This window comes from Sapajus apella, unplaced genomic scaffold (genome assembly GCF_009761245.1).
Source record: "Sapajus apella isolate SASKATOON/1434 unplaced genomic scaffold, GSC_monkey_1.0 scaffold10, whole genome shotgun sequence".
In the NCBI taxonomy this organism is placed as follows: domain Eukaryota; kingdom Metazoa; phylum Chordata; class Mammalia; order Primates; family Cebidae; genus Sapajus; species Sapajus apella.
The window spans coordinates 1,380,497-1,400,062 of NW_022436950.1; the positions used below are offsets into that span (position 1 = coordinate 1,380,497).

General features: G+C 55.6%; 1 protein-coding gene across 7 annotated transcripts in view; it reads left to right on the forward strand.

Moving 5' to 3' along the window:
* HDAC4 (histone deacetylase 4) overlaps positions 1 to 19,566 on the forward strand; it is a 341,339-nt gene that overhangs the window by 296,508 nt on the left and 25,265 nt on the right. For all 7 annotated transcript variants that reach the window (XM_032277722.1, XM_032277726.1, XM_032277725.1 and 4 more), the window contains 5 exons: positions 4,686 to 4,793; positions 7,427 to 7,482; positions 9,607 to 9,694; positions 11,921 to 12,040; positions 12,953 to 13,050. In XM_032277722.1, coding sequence (XP_032133613.1) covers positions 4,686 to 4,793; positions 7,427 to 7,482; positions 9,607 to 9,694; positions 11,921 to 12,040; positions 12,953 to 13,050 — 470 coding nt within the window. The remainder of the gene's footprint in view (positions 1 to 4,685; positions 4,794 to 7,426; positions 7,483 to 9,606; positions 9,695 to 11,920; positions 12,041 to 12,952; positions 13,051 to 19,566) is intronic.

Genomic DNA, 19,566 nt, shown 5'->3' on the forward strand with positions numbered 1-19,566 from the left:
AAGTGTTCCTTTAATGTGTAAATAATGTCCTGTTTCTTCTCCAGTCCCAATGGTCACAGAAATCGCAGCCTCTCTTCCCTCAAAGTAAGTAATTGCTACCAGGTGTTTTCCATACACAGGGTCTGGCGGGCTGGGGCTGCCCATGTGCGGCTTCAAAGGCCGCGTGTGCCAAGAGCCTTTTGACCGCAGACACGGGCACCTTTCTCTGAGGAAGGTCATCTGGTGCTCGCGGCTCGGGCTCTGGGGGGCAGTGGCTCTCGCTGTAAGGAACAGGAGAAACGGGATCCTGTGTGCAACCAGCCTGTCATCCCCTCCTCAGTCTGCAGCAGTCATCTGCTCACATCAGCCCACGAGTATGGCAAGGGTAGAACGCGTGATTCCTCATTCTGTACCCAGTTTCCACCCGAAGCCACAGGTGGGGCTCCCAATGCAGTGACCATGATTCTCATGGGCCACATGGAGTCTGTGGGGCTGCTCGCTGGGCGGGCCCGCTGCGAGCTGCTGATACATAGTCCTGGCCTGGGCACGCGAATTCACAAGGACTTTGTGGTCTGGGCATCTGCCCATCGGTCCACACAGGAACGGTCAGGTCTTGCAGTCGAACTTCTCAATAACAAAGGGGTTCTCCCCGGCCCCCAACCTCCTTGATGCAGCCTGGGAAGAGGTGACAGTAGCGAGGGCTGCCGTGAGGAGGTGAGGCCAAGCCTCCGAGAGGTTCTGGGCTATCGTGGTCCCGCCGTGCCGCAAATCCCCACAGGGTCACAGGCAGGGAGGACAGGCGCCCGCGGGCGGTAGGAGCCGCTGCAGCCGAAACAGTGCAGCGTGTGTGTGATCACAGCGCGCAGGGCGAAGCTCAAGGTCTGGATTCTGTTATAGAAATGAAACAAAATTGTTTTCTTCCTGAGTTTTTATAAAAATCACTGCTTTGAAAATTATCCCGTCAGAAAGAGAATAAACGGCATTTATTCATACTACCACCATGCCTCCTAGAGTTATTTTATTTTGTATTGTAAATAGGCTGCAATCTCTTAATTTGGGGCAAGTTTTTGGCCAGACTTGAAAAGAATTGAATTTGCACTGCCCTGCAGCCAGCACGCCTGTGCAAGGCAGAATTTATCATTTGCAAATGAAAGCTGAGTGCAGGCCCAGAGCCGAGGGGTGAGCCCAGCAGCCCCCACCAAGTGTTCAGTCCAGATCTGAGGCACACAGGCGAGAGCTGCACCCTCCCATCTGGGCACAGGCATGCACTGGAACACACATGCAGATGGAGAAGCTCCCCACGTGGACTCGGGCAGAGAGGGGAGCCTGTTGGCATGGGCAGGGAGCAGTGCGGGCCGTGGGGCATCCTCAGGTACAGCAGTCGGTAGGGTGTGTCGTCATCCGGTTGTTTTCCGGCAGTTAGGCCGCCTGGAGGCCTGCGCAGCCCCGCCCTGGCTGTGGGGTGCACTCGCTGTCCCTGGCACAGACGCAGCTCTCCTGTGCTTCAGTGTCTCCTCCAGAGCTGGGAGGGGCCGGCCTTTTGGGGTGTCAGGAGGAGCAAGGTAGACCTCAGGAGCCAAAGTGTGGGCGCAAAGCCTGGGCGGGCAGAGCGGGCGAGCAGAGCCGGCCACCTTTCCCGACAGCAGCGGCAAACCCGCGTGGAGGTGGATGGGGGCTGGGAACACCGGAAACTCGTCTCTCCCCGTGCTGGGAAATGCGGGCCGGAAAGTGCTTTGACTCTTTTCATACCACGTCAGCTCCTCTCCACTGACCGCAAGCTTCAGCACGGTGAGGAGCTGGTGTCCCTGCTTGGCCTCACCTGGCAGGGTCCTGGCCTGCTCCGGTGCGCCCGGCTCCCTACGGCAACTCTGACCTTCCCAAAGGCCTCCCAGCCCTGCCCGCCCATGAGATTCTCCATGGGAATCTTTCTCCATGTTTCCTCCCCACCTTTTTTGAGAGAGAGAGAGAGAGAAATTTTTAAACCAGAGTGAGCTATTTGCTCCTTCCCGCATTAGCAGTTGCTGCTGCCTGCCCCGAGCCAGGCTGCTGCTCAGTGGTGCATGCCTGGGCCAGGCTCCCTGCAAGACTGCTGGAGATCCTGGAACTCCGTGCTCACTCCTGAGCGCTGGAGCCATGGTCCTGAAGCAGGCGAAGGGGTCTCTTGAGTTCTCTGGGGACTGGGGCCCTGCGGTGGGGCTGGGGGTTTGTCCCTCACTCTGTGCAAGACATTCCAGAAACTTCTGAACCCCAGGGCCCCATGGGAGGGGGTACAGCTGGGCCTTTGGACACAGGCACCTGGTGGACCGAGCAGCCCCTTGGCACCCCAGCTGTGCAGAGCCCCCAGAAGGCCCTTCAGAACATGGGCATCCTCCACCCTCCGCTCCGCAGTGTTGGCCTCATCCTCATTCACTTCATTGTATGTTCAAGAAAAATCATCTCTGGGTGCTGTCCCCACAGTAGCAGCCTCGGCCTGGCCTGCCCAGGACCCCGCCTCCCCCGGCAGACACAGGGCAGCTACAGAATCTCATCCTGCCCGGCTCTCACTCCTGGGAGGTCACCTTGGATTTTTTTTTTCCCCTCTTTGGAGACAGCCTCACTCTGTTACCCAGACTGGAGTGCAGTGGTGCGTTCATGGCTCACTGCAGCCTCGACCTCCTGGGCTCAAGGACCTTCCCGCCTCAGCCACCTGAGTTGCAGGGAATACAGGTCCAGCCCACCACACCTGGATAATTTTTTTTTAGTTTTTGCAGAGATAGGGTCTCACTATGTTGCCCAGGCTGGTCTCAAACTCCTGGCCTCAAGCGATCCTCCTGCCTCGGCCCCCCAAAGTGTTGGTAATACAGACATGAGCTGCCACACCCCTGCTACCTTTAATTTTAATGAATTGATTCTCCGGCTGAAGTCATCGGTCCAGAATAGTCCTATTTATGTGGCTGCTTCCATGAGTAACAATACAGCGTTATTTAGAGGAGAAGCCATGCTTTGTAGGTTGAATATTAATGCTGTGGAGGGAGGTAAAATGGAGTATTTTGACATTTGGAAACCATTTATAGAATATAGAAGTTTGGTCATTGAAAAGAAAACCATCGCTGAATACTTTCAGGAAATGTCTTCAGCCCCTTGAAAGCGCATTTTAACTCACCTTGCTCTGATGATGAAGCTTTAAGACCACCTGGAAGGAAACCCTCCCTCCCCACATAATGAGTGGTGTCCGTCAAGTGGCAAGTCTGCCTGGTGGTGGACAGGAGCGCTCGAGGGCCTGGTCTGGGGAAGGACGAGGCAGGGTGGACACGCCTGGCTCCTGCTTATGAGCCCAGAGCACTCAGCACTCAGAGAGGCTCAGTTTGAGAAGGAGGCGCCCTGCAATAGAGCAGCAGTAGGCCTGGTCAGCACCGTGGTGAAGCCAAGCAACCTGCAATGACAGCTTCTATGTCCTCTACCGGGCAGTCACATCCAGGTCCCCCCAGTGTGTTTGCCCAGGGAGCCTGCTCACCCCACGGCATCTTGCAGGCAAGGGACACACTTGGGGACAGTGCTCAGGTGCTCTGGGGCCAGCCTAAGGCCTGTGTATTTCCTCTCAGCCCCCTGAGGCCTCCCTCCCCTGGCCAGACTCCCCTAGGAGACTGCTCTACAGAACTGACTGTCCAGGTCCCAGTTGTATTTCCCTCTCAAAATGAGCCAGGGCTGTGAGAAATTTCTACTGTCCTTAAATAAATAAATGACCCAGCACATAGTCGGGGATTGTTGACATGTTTTGTGAAACAGTTTTTCTGCCTGAAGTGGAAAAGGCCAGCGAGCTGACCTGCGGGTGCCTGGGCAGAGCCAGGTGCCATCAGCAGAGCAGAGTGGGGAAGCTCTCCTCGCCCGCCCATGCCCCCAGGCCTGCTTAACTGCACTGGTCAGCACGTGGAGCTTCCACTTAAACTCACCACAGGAGAAGTCAGTGTTGGAAGAGACTGGTCCAGATTCCCCTCACATTTCCTTTCGCTGCCAATTGTTAGATTGACTATCCCTTATCCGAAATGCTTGGGGCCAGAAGTATTTCAGATTTTGGAAGATTTGCATTATACTTACCGGTTGAGCATCCTTAATCTAAAAATCTGAAATCCAAAATGCTCCAGAGTGCATTTCCTTTGAGCATTGCATAGGCACTCAAAAAGTTTCCAATTTTTTTTTCCTCTTTGGAGGCAGAGCCTCACTCCGTTACCTAGACTGACGTGCAGCGGTGCATTCACAGCTCACTGCAGCCTCAGCCTCCTGGGCTCAAGCAATCCTCCCACCTCAGCCTACAAAATGCTTTTATAGCATTTTGGATTTAAGATTTTCAGATCAGAGATAGTCAACCTGTAGCTCTTCTAACTACAATTCCGGTTTTAAAGAAAAAGAAAAAGAGGAAGTAGATCACCTTGCCATCATTCCTTTTAGTTCCAAGTATATTGGAGCAGTTGAGGACATAGAGAATGCCTCAGAGCAGGTCAGGACACATGAGTCTTATTTCTGGCAAATTCACTTGTATCTTCCCGTTTAAATGTTGTGGTATGTCTTAAAATGATCAAAGCCCGAATGTGGGCTGAGGCTGCCCCGGCTCTGACTGGCCCCGAGGCTTTGGAGGCAGAGCCCATGGGGCCTGAGCTGCTCTGCCCAGCCAGCGCTGGTGATGACAGTAACTGGGGACGTGACCTCACTGTGGGGTGTTGTTTCCACAGGTGGACAGTGACACCATCTGGAATGAGGTGCACTCAGCGGGGGCCGCCCGTCTGGCCGTGGGCTGCGTGGTGGAGCTGGTCTTCAAGGTGGCCACAGGGGAGCTGAAGGTCAGTAGGGGCCTGAGCAGCTGGGGACTCCCAGAAGGAGGCCTGCCACAGATTCCCAGTGTGGGTAGGGACCGCCCATTGTGTCCCCCACTCATCAGGCGGGGAGGCACCTCTGTCAGCACAGCCTCGCTACTGAATGAAAGAGACGTGCCCACACTGTGACAGGTTATGCCATAGTGCAGATTCTCAAAGATGTGCACCGTAACAACCCTGTACACTCTTGAAAATTGTAGAGGAACCCAAAGAGCTTCTGTTTCCATGAGTTACATCCACAGTGTTGACCATATGAGAGATTAACACTGAGACATTTTCAAAATGTTTGTTAATTTAAACATAGCTCTACTGTCTGGCTCTGTAGACGGCAGCCAGAGCTTGGCATCATTCTTGCCACATGTTGAAGTTCATGAAGGAATCCTGGCCTCACATGGATGCGTAACTAGAAATGCAAGAGGACTTCATAGACTTTTCAGAGGTGTTCTAGCTGTTGGTATTCTTTGACAGAATGCCAAAAATTCAGCAAGTGCTAGTGTCTTAAAATGAGCCGCAGTGTGGAAGCTGAGCTCAAGTCGGGACCTCCTCTTCCTCTTCCTTCGTTACGTTTAACCAAAGCATTAGCCCGTCTTGGAGGTCAAATGGGTATCTCATTCATGGGTGATTGGTAGCCGCCTACTCTGCATTGGTCATTTGGAAATTTAGCTTCATGGAGTTACATGGACCTTCCATATTCTGACACATACAGTATTAAAAAAGGTCATTAATTTTGGGGGGTTTTTTAATTTTTTTTTTTTGAAAGGAGGATTTCACTCTTGTCCAGGCTGGAGAGCAATGGTGAGATCCTGGCTCACTGCAGCCTCCACCTCCCAGGTTCAAGCAATTCTCCTGCCTCAGCCTCCTGAGTAGCTGGGATTACAGGCGTGCGCCACCATACCCGGCCAATTTTGTATTTTTTAAAATAGAGACAGGGTTTCACCATGTTGGTCAGGCTGGTCTCGAACTCCCAGCCTCAGGTGATCCACCCGCCTGGGCCTCCCAAAGTGCTGGGATTACAGGCGTGAGCCAGTGCCCCCGGCCCAATTTTTGAAACCATTAATATCACTCCCATCTCACCAGAAGTCGTGTAAGTGGAGGGAGAGCCATCAGGCTTACAGAGGCAGAACCATGTGTTCCAAACTTAGAATTTTTACTTGAAAGCTCAAATTTTGCCACACTTCCTTCCCATGTCTTTACTCAGGGTGTAAAAGGACGTGTGTTTGAGGGTGGAGAACTAATAACATGTCTGAATACTGCTTCGAGGACGTGGTTAAGGGAAGCTGCGTACTCACACAACACGCACACAACACACACATACCACACACACACGCACACACCATACACACACACCATACAACACAATACAACACACATACCACACACACACACACACCCCACATACCACATACCACACACACACCACACACATACACAACACACACAATACACAACACACATACGCAACACACACACAAAATATACATACACGACACGATACACAACACACAACACGATACACACACAGCACACGCACACAACACACAACCACACACATACACAACACACAATACACAACACACATGATATACAACACACACACATGCACACAACACAGAACACACAAACACACACCTTCGTGCTGTCCCCTGCCCGGCCCCTGGCACAGTGTCAGGGCAGTGAGAAGAGCACATGGAGCCTCAGGACTGCGGCCAGCAGACCCTCAGCAGGGTTCGAGGCCGCAGGGGTGTGCAGCCTGCCCTCGGAAGCACCACGCACAGGCTGTGGAAGTGCAGAAATGCAGGGGGGCTGGGGCCTCTCGAGAGCGTTTGCCACCACCTCGCTGGCTGCCCTTGCCCGTTCCTGAGCCTGGTCCCTGCTCACCCCGCCCAGGCTGTGCTCACTGGTGGCTGGCCGGCTCTGTTGAGGTTCCATTACAGACCTGGACCATGCCATGTCCTGTTGCTGGTGAGATCAGGAGGCCCGTAATCCATTTTCATGGCAGCAGCTATGGAGTGGCTTGCACATGGATTTTTGACGCCTAAGTGACAGGGCAGAGAACAGCGTTTCAGCCCAGTGCGAGTGGAGCTGTTTCAAGGGCTGCCCGCTTGCCCGCCGTCCTGGGAGCAACCACAGCAAGGGCAGAGGCAGTCACGTTAAGGCTGAACTGGGGCAGAGCCTGAGCACTCTGCCGTGCGGCCAAGTGTGAGCGGGGCCTCTTCTGCTCCACCTTCCTCCAGTGGCCGCCTAGCGGGTCCTGGTCCCCAGCCGATGGGGAACAAGTGCACCCCTTCCACGTCACCCAGACCCCTGAACCAAGGGCCCCACACCTTGCCGACAGCGCTGAGAGCAGGGCGAGGCACCCACCTGTCATCCTGGTGACTGCGTTTCGGAGGAACCATTAGTAGCTCCGAGACCTATTTAGGAGAAGGTCCCAGGCCTCGGAAAGGCTCCCAGCTGGCCCTGCCTCACTGTGGCCAGGGTGCAGAGAGAAACTGTCCTCCCACGTAGCCCAGCTCTGCTGAAAGTTGAGTATGCAACCATTTTCCCGTGGCTACAAAGCATGTCTTTGTCACTCTCTCCCGGCTGTCTGGTGTCACCTGCAGAATGGCTTTGCTGTGGTCCGCCCCCCTGGACACCACGCGGAGGAGAGCACGCCCATGTGAGTACACGCCGCAGCCCCACGCGGCAGGGGAGCCCAGTCTCCATCCCCTCCCTTAGGGCTGGGTGTGTGCCTGAGTGACCACGGGGAGCCCAGGGCACCACGTGCCAGCTTGGCCCCAGCTTCCGGGCGCCCAGGCCTGTGAGCATCACCGCTTGGTTATGATGGAGACAGGCGGAGAGAAAGGAAGGAAAGGGCCTGTGGAGGTCAGTCCAGAGAAGCCTCTGGTTGTTAAGGAGTCGTCAGCACTTGGGAGGAAACACCACTTCTCCCCAAGTGAGTCCCTGCGGCCCTTTATTGTCTGGAGGACTCAAGCCATTTCGTGCGTGGCCTTTTAGCTGCCTGCCAACCGCCGGGTACTGACGTGGCAAGTCTCAGAGCTTTGTCCACACAGGCAGCTATCCAGATGCTGTTCTGGGTCTTTCAGAGACTGCTGACTGTCCACATGGCCAAGGACTGGGCAGGGTGGGGAGTGTGGGGTGTGGGTCGTCCCGGAGAACCAGTGGGAGGGCCGACCACGGCTGTGCGTGGAGTGCCTTGCGGCCTGGGTGGTGAGTGAATGAGCTGTAAGTAAGAGCATGCCGCCTGGGGGGACGTTAGCCACTCTAGTGAGGAGGATGGGTGCTGGAAGGAGTGGCTCCCGTGCTCTGGAGATGGAGAAGGGGTGCCTGATCTCGCCAGCTGCAGAGGAGGAGGTGGCCTGTGGCTCTGCCTCGGCGAATTTGATCCGCAGTTTGTCAGACGGGCACTGCAAGACAAGTGCAGATACCGACAAGTTCATTATCAAGGTGTGGCCAGGAAGCAGTCAGAGCGAGACGGAACCGCAGGGGCCCAGGAAAGGGCCTCACTGCTACCCCGGGAATGCGGCATCAGTGCCGGGGCCAGCAGCGCCCTCTCACGTCGGGGGGTAAGATGGTCAGGTCCGCGTGTTAGAGTGAAATCTCCTTTGTGCAGAGAAGAGACTGCAGCTACCAGGGAGGCATTCCTGTTGGAATCTTTGTGGCTTTACCTGGAACCACGTGGTTGGTAAACATCCCAGAGCACCCAAGTCCCTGTGGCACCGGGCTTGCTGCTCCGTTTCTCTGACATTTCTTTTGCGATTGAACCTGAGGCGTGGGATATTCTGAATAATGAACCTCAGACGAAGAGAAACCAATTCTTTTTGGTTGCAGTTCTCCACTGTGCTCCCTGTGAGCCACTGCAGGAGCTCGGAGTCTAGGGTGCCCCCAGGCGTGTGGGCTTCCCCATGCCAGCCTGGGCTCTGAAAATTAAACCACCAGTTCTTCTGTCTCCAAGGGCATTCAGACAAAGGGAAACTGAGACTGAGAAGCTTTTCATTGTGATTTGAGTCAGTTCATAGCTTGTTTTCTTGGTCTCTTGAGTAAGACTCTCTAAAATTAATGGGGATTTATGCATTGGAATATAGAAAGGTCAGCAGCAAGCGACTGGGATGAACAGTGGCCATGTCTCGTGGGCCATGGTGGGCGGCTCCTGAGTGGAAGCTTCCAGGCAAGGAGGAGGGAAATGTCGGTCACATGCGAAATAGGGTTCCCTACCAGAGACCAGAGGAGCGTGTGGGACCTCCAAGCAGGAACCGTGTGTGTGTGTGCGTGTGTGTGTGTGTGTGTGTGTGTGACTGTGATGTGTGTGATGTCTGTGTATGTGTGTGTGTGGTTTGTGTATGTGTGTGTGTGGTTTGTGTATGTGTGAGTGGTTCTGTATGGGGTGTTCACGTGTATCTGTGCATGTTGTATCTGTGTGGGGTGTGTGAGGGTGTGTTGCTTGGTGTGTGTGTCTCTGTGGTGTGTGTGTCTGTGTGGGGTGTATGCATGTCTGTATCGGTTAGCCGACACTGTGGCATCGGCTAAGATTCCCCAGTGGCTTGTTCGGGAGCCATGCATGCATGTGTGTGTGCGTGAGAGCGTCTGTGTGTGGGGTGCATACGTGTCTCTCCCTTAGCCGATTCTGTGGTATCTGTGAAGGCTCCCTCTGCAGCGTTCAGGAGCTGTGCACTCACAGAGCCTCTCAGGTCTGTGCGCACCCCAGGTGGCTCCCTAGCGGGCTGTAGAGAAACTGGCCACCGCCCCCCTGCGCTTTGTCCCCAGCATGGGTTCTCTCCTGCAGGGGTTTTTGCTACTTCAACTCCGTGGCCGTGGCAGCCAAGCTTCTGCAGCAGAGGTTGAGCGTGAGCAAGATCCTCATCGTGGACTGGGTAAGCGGAGCCCCGTCCTCAAGCTCAGCTCAGGGAGCTCCTGTGTCCTCCCCGAGCAGACAGCAGCATGTGGGGAGACTGGGTGCGCCTTTGGACCTGGGAAGCTTGAGTTTCTGAAAATGTCTCAAAAACGCAGAAAATTAAAGCCCCAAACCTGCTGCGAGTCATGTTGCAGCTTCTACAAGGCGGCCCTGGCAGATGGTGTCCTGGCGTGTCCAGGAATGTCCCTGAGGGTGGGGGCAGTGGCCAGGGCCTCCCTTGGTGAGATCCTCTTGGAAGGCAGGCTTTGGGGAGAAGCCTGTGTCCACATCGACCATGCGTGTGGCCTGGGAGCCTGGGAGGGGTCTCGTGCTGGCAGAAGGTGGCACTCTGCTTCCCTGTCACCCCAGTGAGAGCCTTGCCTTCCTGCTGCTGTGTGGGCACCTGGTCCTCCCGGAATGGGGGTCTAAATAATGCAGTGTGATGTCTGAATCTGAATTCCACCAATAGGTGTGCTCATTCTTATACTGGAAATTAATAACCAAGGTGTTCATCTTGTCACTCTTTTAAATATACATACTTAGTGTTCTCTTGGGTATTTATGATTGATTTCCTAATTTTTAAGGGAAAAAAAGCAGGCTCCATCAGGTAGGGTTATGGTTTGAATTGGAAAAGTCCTGAGTTTGGTTAAAGAAACTCCATGGCACAGCCGGGCAGCCAGACAGCCCCCAGGCAGCCGCGCTCACTGGAGAAGTAGGTCGGGAAGGCAGCAGAACAGCGGGCCCTCCACACCCAAGGACTGGGAGCTGGGAGCCCTCCCTCAGCTCCTCCTAAGGGAACAGGCAGGGGTCCCCGGGGAGAGAGCAATGTGAGGCCATTGACAGCTAAAGACTGGGGGACCCCTCCCCAGCACAAGGTGAAGTGCTAGGGCACGCAGGCAGCCTACGCAGACCGCCTGCATAGACCACCTGTGTAGACCGCCCATGTAGACAGCCTGCGTAGACACCGTGTGGCGTGCTCCCTATGCGCTGAGCTGTGATGTTACCCGGGTACTCACCACGTGGACAGGGGCATCTCAGTGGGAAGCCGCACATCGGGAGAGCATCCGCGTGCGTCTTCGTGACGATTACCTACTGAGTTGGATCGAAGCTGCTTGTCCTATCTCTCCTCACCTTTCCTGTGATGAGCACGGATGACGGAGCGGCAAGTTCCCATACCAGGAACATGAAGGCTGCGTGCCGTCTTCTCAGGCACACAGCTGTGCTCAGCAGGGCCACCCCTCGCCTGCCCGTCCTGGGGGATGCCTGCGGCGTGGCCAGGGGCAGGACAGCCACAGCTGGTAGAAGCCTCAGGCTGCCTCTCACCTTGCACTCTGGTGCATTTGACCTGTGGGTTTTGTGGTTAAGAAACGGTGCTTGCCGTTTGGGCGCTGGACCCTGTGCTGTGTGTGCCTGTCACTCACAGCCACGTGGGACCTGTCTCCTGTGAACCCCCTGCCTGGCATGGGATTGGCACCTCCCATGTGCCTGCAAGTGGGCGGGCCACAGCCAGTGACCCTCACAGAGGCCGAGGAAACGGCTCACTTGTCAGACAGCAGGTGCAGGAAATAGGTCAGATGGCTTCATTAGGGAAATGGCGGCTTCCAGGCCCAGCTGAACCCCAGCCCCCCCCGCTGCTGGAGTCAGGATTGGGCCATGGCACAAGGGCAAGGGGAGGCAGCGCTGCAGATGCAAACACTGGCATTTATTTATTTATTTTTTTTTTTTTGAGACGGTGTCTGTCTCTGACACCAGGCTGGAGTACAGTGATGCGATCTCAGCTCCCTGCAACCTCTGCCTCCCAGTTCAAGTGATTCTTCTGCCTCAGCCTCCCGAGTAGCTGGGACTACAAGCATGCACCACCATGCCTGGCTGGTTTTTTTTATTTTTTAGTAGAGACGGGGTTTCACCATGTGGTCAGGATGGTCTTGATCTCTTGACCTCATGATGCGCCTGCCTCGGCCTCCCAAAGTGTGGGGATTACAGGCGTGAGCCACCGCGCCCGGCCTACACTGGCCCTTAGAACCCCTGCCACTCTGTACCACATAGCCCTGATCATGCAGCCCCAGCCACGTGCCTACCAGGCGCAGGCCAGGATGGAGGGCAAGGTCATTGCTGAGCAAGAGCTGTGGGGTTGGGGAGGGCCCTGCGGAGAGTCTGCCCTCTGACACCCGGCTCAGCCCTGAGGTGGCTGTCCCTGCCCTTTCAGGACGTGCACCACGGAAACGGGACCCAGCAGGCTTTCTACAGCGACCCCAGCGTCCTGTATGTGTCCCTCCACCGCTACGATGACGGGAACTTCTTCCCAGGCAGCGGGGCTCCTGACGAGGTAGGTAGCGGAGTGTGTGCGGGCCTCTGGGAGGAAGGTGGAGGCTGCAGGGAGCCACTCTGGGGGCACAGGGCCGACGGTCCACAGCTGCCCAGCCGCAGCGAGCGAGGCCTTCGTGCTCACTCAAGCCCAGACGGTGACCGGTCAGGCGTCAGCCTACTTCGCGTCGCGTGTGCACACGTGGCCTGTGTTTTGTCCGATGTACGAATGAGAGGGTAGATATCGTTTCTGGTTCCCATCCAGGTGGACGGAGGTGTTAGTGAAGGAGGAGGTGTGTGGTGCCCGTCTTCCTCCGGGCAGGGCCCAGGCCACTGTCTTCCACGGGACACCCTCAGGCAGGGGGCTCTGAACACCGTCCTCTCGCCGGCGTGGGGCTCTGTGGCTGCCCCAGGAATGGCAGACCCAGCGGCTCCTTGACAGCGCCCAGGTCCCCCTTCAGAGCCTGCCCCTGTGAACAGAGGCCCCAGCGTCAGGGCTTTCATCCAGGGAAGAGGCTCCGTCAGCCTCCGGATCTTACTTTTGTAGAGGAAGTAGAAAATGACGGGCTTATCCGAGATACTTTCTGCCCAAAGAGACCCAGGTCTGACTCCCTGATGTCACCTATGGCACACAACACAGGGCGGCATGTCCCCGGAAACGTCAGTGCAGGGCCTTGGCATGCCGAGGGCAGGGTCAGTGAGAGCCTGCAGCAGCTGGGAAAGGGGCCCCCGTGTTGACGTCAGTGCACCAGTGGCGGTGGGGCACCCGTTTGTGCACCTTTTAATGAATAGGCACCAGGAGACCAGGACACGTGGGCTCTCCCTGGGGGCCCAGCAAGGCCGAGCCCAGCCTGATGCCACGTGCACCAGGTGTTCCTGTCAGAGAGGTCCCGCTCAGGGTCTGTGACGTGCGTTTCTCTCTTTCTGGCCACAGGTGGGCACAGGGCCAGGCGTGGGTTTCAATGTCAACATGGCTTTCACTGGCGGCCTGGACCCCCCCATGGGAGACGCCGAGTACTTGGCGGCCTTCAGGTGAGTCTCCAGGCTGCACTTCGCACCTGAGGCTGGCAGCTTCTCCTCTGCACACACTCCAGGGAGCACTTGCTGGAGATCAGCGTGTCTAAAACCGGGTCTGTGGGTGAGCAGGGGTGTCTCCGTTCATTCTTCAGTGCCAAGCGTGGAGTCTTGGAGACTGTCTTCTTACCGCCGGGTCTTAGCGCTCCCTCCTGAGCATTCAGTGGAAGCAGGAGCCCACTTGGGTCTGGGTCCTGGTGATGAGAGTGATGGAGGCAGCAGCAGGGACTTCTGTGCAGCGTGTTACGTTCATGAGAAATGAAGGTGAACATCTTCAGAATCTCAGAATTTCCTGATTCCTCTTCCGCAAACCTCTTGTGATGCGATGTCAAATGCAAATAAATATTTCTTCATTTATTCCCACAAATCAAGACACAATTGTCACCCTTCATCCTGCTTCCTTCGTGTGAGTCTGATCCGTTAGAGTTTAGCCACAGGGTGATTTTTAAAGACACAGTGTTTGCTTTTCTCATCAACTAGTTATTTCTTCTTTGATGGAGGCCAGATTGGAGTCACGCCTGTGACCAAAATGGGCTGCTGGGCAGTAGGGGTTTTCTTGTCATCATTTTAAAATGACAACTTCACCTGCTGTGGTGGAGTGACAGAGCCCCGGGGAGCAGCCCACAGCCCACATCAATTCCCAGAGCCTGACAGACCATGGCTCTGTTAGAAAACACCACCAGTACCGTACGGAAGCCCCATACAGCTCTCAGAGTTTTCCTTTCTCTCACTCCATGGTCTTGTCCTGATTTATGTACACATAAAACACATGTGCAGACATGTGTCTTTGAGAGGCATATGTGTGCATCTCTGTATGGATGTGCGTGTCTACGTGTGTGTGTGTTTGTGTTTGTGGGTGGGTGTTCATCTGTGTGCATGTTTCAGGGTGCTTGTGCAGGTGTCTGCAGCTTTGCACATATCTGTGGGTGTGTCCATGCGTGTGCACATGGACATGTCTGTGGGTGTGAATGCGTGTCTGTGTGCATGCAGGTATGCATGTGTGTGCACATCTCTGGATGAGTACACACCCATGCACTTGTCTTTGCATGCATGTATCTGTGTATGAGTATACACATGTGCTGTGTGTCTTTGCATGCCCCTGTCTTTGTGTGTATATCTCTGTGTGCATGTCTGTATTGAGTATACACACACGTGCTATGTGTCTTTGCGTGCACCTGTCTTTGTATATCTCTGTGCACACGTCTATGAGTATGCACATCTTTGTGTGCACCTGTGTGTGTGCACGTCTGGAGGTGAGGTTCTGCACAAGGACACACCTGTAAACATTTTCTGTGGACTCTGCACCGTGCTCTCTGGGGACAGTGAATAAGTCATGAAACCTTCTCAGTGTCTGCTCACTTTTCTCTAGCTGGGGTCTAGTGCCCCCCCTTGGAAAGGTTGTTGAGATCTGGTGACATAAAGGCCTGGCCCAGGAGATGCAGGTCCCCACCACACCAGGCACTCAGTGGTTCACAGGAGGAACAGACCCCATGTGGCGGGGCCCACGCTGCCCGGCTGCTCGGCAGAATTCACCCCGGGTGATGCAGGAGGGAGCTCGTCAGCACCTCAGTGGACCTGCTTGCCCTGCCCCCGGACCAGTTTCCTCTGATCTCATTGGTTTGATTTTGATGTTTCTTCTTACTTTTGATCAGACGTAATGTCATGTTGACAGTTCCCGTCCAATTGAAGAGACAAGGACTTCCCCAAATGCGTACCACACCCGAAAATGAGCCCATGTGAAACCTGAGCCCTGGCGTGGGCTTGTCGCCTTGACAGCTCATGGAATGCATGCCCACTGCCCTCTCTTGCTTGTCACCCCACTGAGAACTGGGCCCCTTTTAAGCTTCTCTGAATATCAAGTCTCTGGCCACCATGAGAGGTGTAGATGGCGGCCTGGTGGACTTACTGCCTGAGTGAACATTGGTGCCGCCTGGGGAACCCAGGGCCCAGTGTGGCCACGTTCCGGTGCAGAGAGAAGGCAGGGCTCTCCTGGTCGGCCGGGAGAAAGTAGGTGGCCCTCTTTCAGGTCAGTTGCCCCAGGCCAGGTTTGGATGGGCTGACCCTCACCCCAGGGGCATTTCTCAGTGGTGCTTTCGGCTCTCGGGTCCTGGGGTGAAACCCTCCCCCGTCTCCCTGCTGGTGGGCAAGCCCAGGCCCAAAGCAGCAGTGTGCATCTGCCCTGGGGTCACCCCTCCTCAGGCCCCGCCGGCCTGGCCAGCCTTTAGGATGAACGTGCCTTTCTGAGTTGCTCTTGGCATGTGCTTTAATCTGCTGCCAGGTGTGTACATGACAATACCTTATCAAGTGAACTTTTTAAAGCTTAAATAGCATCTTTGAAAAGGAAAATTCTTTCAGGGTTTTTTTTTTATTGATTTTAATGTAAAATAGTACTTTGAAGTTTACAATTTATGGTTCCCTGGGCATCTGATGATGGGGAAGAAGGCTCAGCGATTCTCGTTCCCCTTTCTTCTGCTCTTCTCCCCCGCTGGGGCCCCCAGGGACAACGCGTGCCTTCCAGCCGGCACCTTGATATTCAGACCCTTTGCTGCCACGTTGCATTTTCGAGGGATCAAACCTAAGACGAAGAAAAGATAAGAAAATTGCCCCTAATGAAATCCAGAAGCAGCCGGCACTTTTTCCCCAGACCCGGAGACTCTAGGAGAAAAGAGAACCTTAATTCAAACCAGTCCTGGGGCCAGAGGCGGCTTTGAAGTTGCTGAGTAAAGTCTCAGCCACCGGGGGAGGGGGCTTGTAAGGCGATGACGATGATGATGGTGATCTCCTTAACCCCTCCCTCACCTGTGCGCAGGGACGTGGGGACTCTGGGGACACGGGGTCAGCGGTGAGTGCAGCATCCAGATGATCTTGACTGGTAGGTTCGTTGCATCGTGATGTGATGAAGTTTATCAAAGATGTCTCTGAAACTGGATCTTCTCACGTGCTGATGGTAATCTCTTAATGAATTGGCATTCGCCTTGAAACTGAGTGACTGGGCAAAGCCATTTCACTTTCCCCAACCTTTGGAGGAGCATGGGAAGGCTGAGGTTCTGGGAACGCGCGTCCTCCTGTAAGATGTGTTCCTGTAGGACGGGAAGGCCTAGGCTCGGGGAACGCGCGTCCTCCTGTAAGATGTGTTGCTGTGGGACAGGAAGGCTGAGGCTCTGGGAACGCGCGTCCTCCTGTAAGGTGTGTTGCTGTGGGACAGGAAGGCTGAGGCTCTGGGAACGCGCGTCCTCCTGTAAGGTGTGTTGCTGTAGCATGGGAAGGCCGAGGGAAGGCCGAGGCTCTGGGAACGCGCGTCCTCCTGTAAGGTGTGTTGCTGTAGGACGAGAAGGCTGAGGCTCTGGGAACGCGCGTCCTCCCGTAAGGTGTGTTGCTGTAGCATGGGAAGGCCGAGGCTCTGGGAACGCGCGTCCTCCTGTAAGATGTGTTGCTGTAGCATGGGAAGGCCGAGGCTCTGGGAACGCGCGTTCTCCTGTAAGATGTGTTCCTGTAGCATGGGAAGGCTGAGGTTCTGGGAACGCGCGTCCTCCTGTAAGATGTGTTGCTGCTGCTGTTGCCTTTTGTAGGCAGGTTTGTTTTAGGAGTCATGGCACTTACCGTTGTTGCTTTCACCATTGCTGAGCGGCACCCACTGCGCTCACCGCACTGCCGCGGGTTCCTTGCCTCAGGAAGTGAAGGTTAAGAAGAGGTTTCATGCAAAGCATGCCACTTTCTTTTCTAAAAGCAATTATGTCTCTTTAAGTGAATCCAGGTACTTTCCTATGTAAAAATTTATCTGAGAATCACAAAGCAGCAAACGCAAACGAGTTAAAGCCTGAACGCTGAGAGGCTCATCCTGAACCAGCCTTCGCGGTGCCTGCGGGGCCGGCCCTGTGAGGTGCGGACAGTGGGGTCAGCACAGTGCCTGCCCTGGAGGGGAGCAGGGAACCGGGGGGACACGCTGTAGGCAGGCACGGTACAACCTGAGGGGGTCTGCCCACCCGGGTAAGGGGGGCAGGGCCTGGCTGAGTCCTGGAGGAATGAGCGTGGCACAGGACATTACAGGGAAAGGGCCTTCCTGAGGGACAGAGCCAGATGGCGCAAACCCGCCTGCCTGGGCTGTGTCCACGGAGCTGGACCTTGGTTCTGACTGCGGAGGCTCTTTCGGGGCCTCGGACTGTGGATTGAAGCATCGCAGCCAGAGCTGTGTGTTGGACAGAACACCTTGTGGCAGCGTAGGTGACAGACTTGGACAGTCCAGGTTAAGACCCGGGGCCAGTGGCCAAGCTCAGGAAACAGCAGCGGAGACCGGCCAGGACAGGGCTGGAGAGACGGGGTCATCTCAGGGAGAGCGGAGTGAGACGGGATTGGGGGCAGGGGGAGCTGATGTGGCGCGACGCGGCACTTGGCGAGGTCTCGAGGTGCTGGCTTGGAGGAGGCTGACGGGTGCCAGGCAGAGACCCAGCGGCAGAAGGTTCCGGTGGGGGTGGGTGACGGTTCAGTAGGGACCCTTTTGCTTCAGTCAATTCTCAGGAAAAAGTGAGAAAATATCCATCCAAGTGGGTGGCCTGGAGTGCGTCAACCCAGAGGCCCCTTAGTAAGGAGGGCCAGCGAGGAGCCATTGTGTGTGGACGATGCCCCAGGGCATTTGTTGACGTAGAAAGGCAGCCCTCAGTGCCCACAGCAACCCCAGCTGCTCGCCGGCCATGGGTGGCCACAGGGCTGCAGCCTGTTGGCCCCGTAAGCTCAGTATGCTTGTGTTGACCGAAGGTGTGGTGGGCTTTGTTTAGGGTCCTAGTGGGGGAATGAAGTGGAAGGCCATTTCTTTCCAGATGTGGAAACCCAGATGTTGAGTGAATTATTGCATTTACATTCCGTTGTGGCTTTTGAAGGTGATAGGTACAGCCTGTAACCTGATGGTGTGCGGTGGGTGAGAGCTAGATGTGCCCCATGGCACGACTTCTCCCACAGAGCACGGCTGGGAGGCTGCACACGCCATGGCCAGCACCCGCCAGCTGTCCCGGCCCAGCTCTGTTCCCTTGGGAATCTGCGGCTGTAGACGTCGTCTTGAGGCTGCAGGTGCAGGTTGCTGATGACCAAGGGGGCAGTGCTGTGACAACGAAGGCACCAGAGCAGGCCACACTGAAGCCACGGGATGGGCATGCGCAGTGCCTGCAGCTTTCCACGGGACCTTCCTAAGTGCACAGGCCACCACTCAGAGAAGCTGCCCTCCCCGCTTAGCACCACGCCTCCCCTCTGCACATGCCTCACGGGCACCGGTGCCCTCCCCGCTTAGCACCACGCCTCCCCTCTGCACGTGCCTCACGGGGACCGGTGCCCTCCCCGCTTCGCACCACGCCTCCCCTCTGCACGTGCCTCACGGGCACCGGTGCCCTCCCTGCTTAGCACCACGCCTCCCCTCTGCACGTGCCTCACGGGCACCGGTGCCCTCCCCGCTTAGCACCACGCCTCCCCTCTGCATGTGCCTCATGGGCATAGCCGCCATCTGGGCACAGCAGTCATGACTTCCCCTGGCCTGCCGGCACTGGGGGGTGAGCCTTGCAGGCACCTGCCCACCTTCTCTCAGCGACCCCCCTTCCACCCATTTCTCCTGCCTCTGGAGCCGATGATCATTGGACCCACTGCCTCAAGAAACGTCAAGCCCATCCCTCTCCGCCCTCAGGTTACCCCAGAAAGGCCAGAAGCAACCCCATGGAAATACTCTCCTTAAAGTGATGGCTTGAGAGGCCCATGGCACATATTTCAATCCTATTTTTTAGAGACTGAGTTCTTTATTAAATGTTTAATTCTGGAAATAAAATGTGAGTCCAGTTTCCCATTTTCTTTGTAGCATCTATGAAACAGGGACATTCCTTCAGCTTCGTCCTGTAAGAGGGTCGTGGCGGACACAGCGCGGCCCCAGAGAGGCAGGGAATGCCACGTTCAGCTTTCTTTTTATAGGCAAAGAAGTTGTGTCCCGTGGCGGAGAAGGGCCGCTGCTGATCATACCACAGATGCACTCAGACACCTCACATTCTCACCTTCTTAGGTCTAGCAAGTGTGTGGGGTCACAACCCCGAGGGCGCCAGGCCCAGGAAAGTGAGGACAAGGGTGTGTGTGCACATGCCTCCGACAGCGCCCAGCACCCTCACGCGTGGCTGACGCGCCGGTGCCCACGAGTCTAGGCTCATCTTTCATATTGTGTTTTGATTGGCTTTGGGACAGCACCACACACCAAGCTGAGACACCAGAGACTCCCTTGGTATGAACTTCATTTAACGGTGATTTTAACAGGACTTCGTTTTGGAGGGGGGACTGAAGTGAGATGGCTCAGCAGCACTTCAAAGCGGGCAAGCAAAGCCCTCCACGTGCACAGAGCACAGCCCGAGCGCCCCGGGAAGGACGTGGTGTCTGCACAGACGCCTGTGGTTTTCACTGAAAAAATATCTTGGCTTTAAAATCCACACCAAAAGCATGGCTGGAAATGTGTTA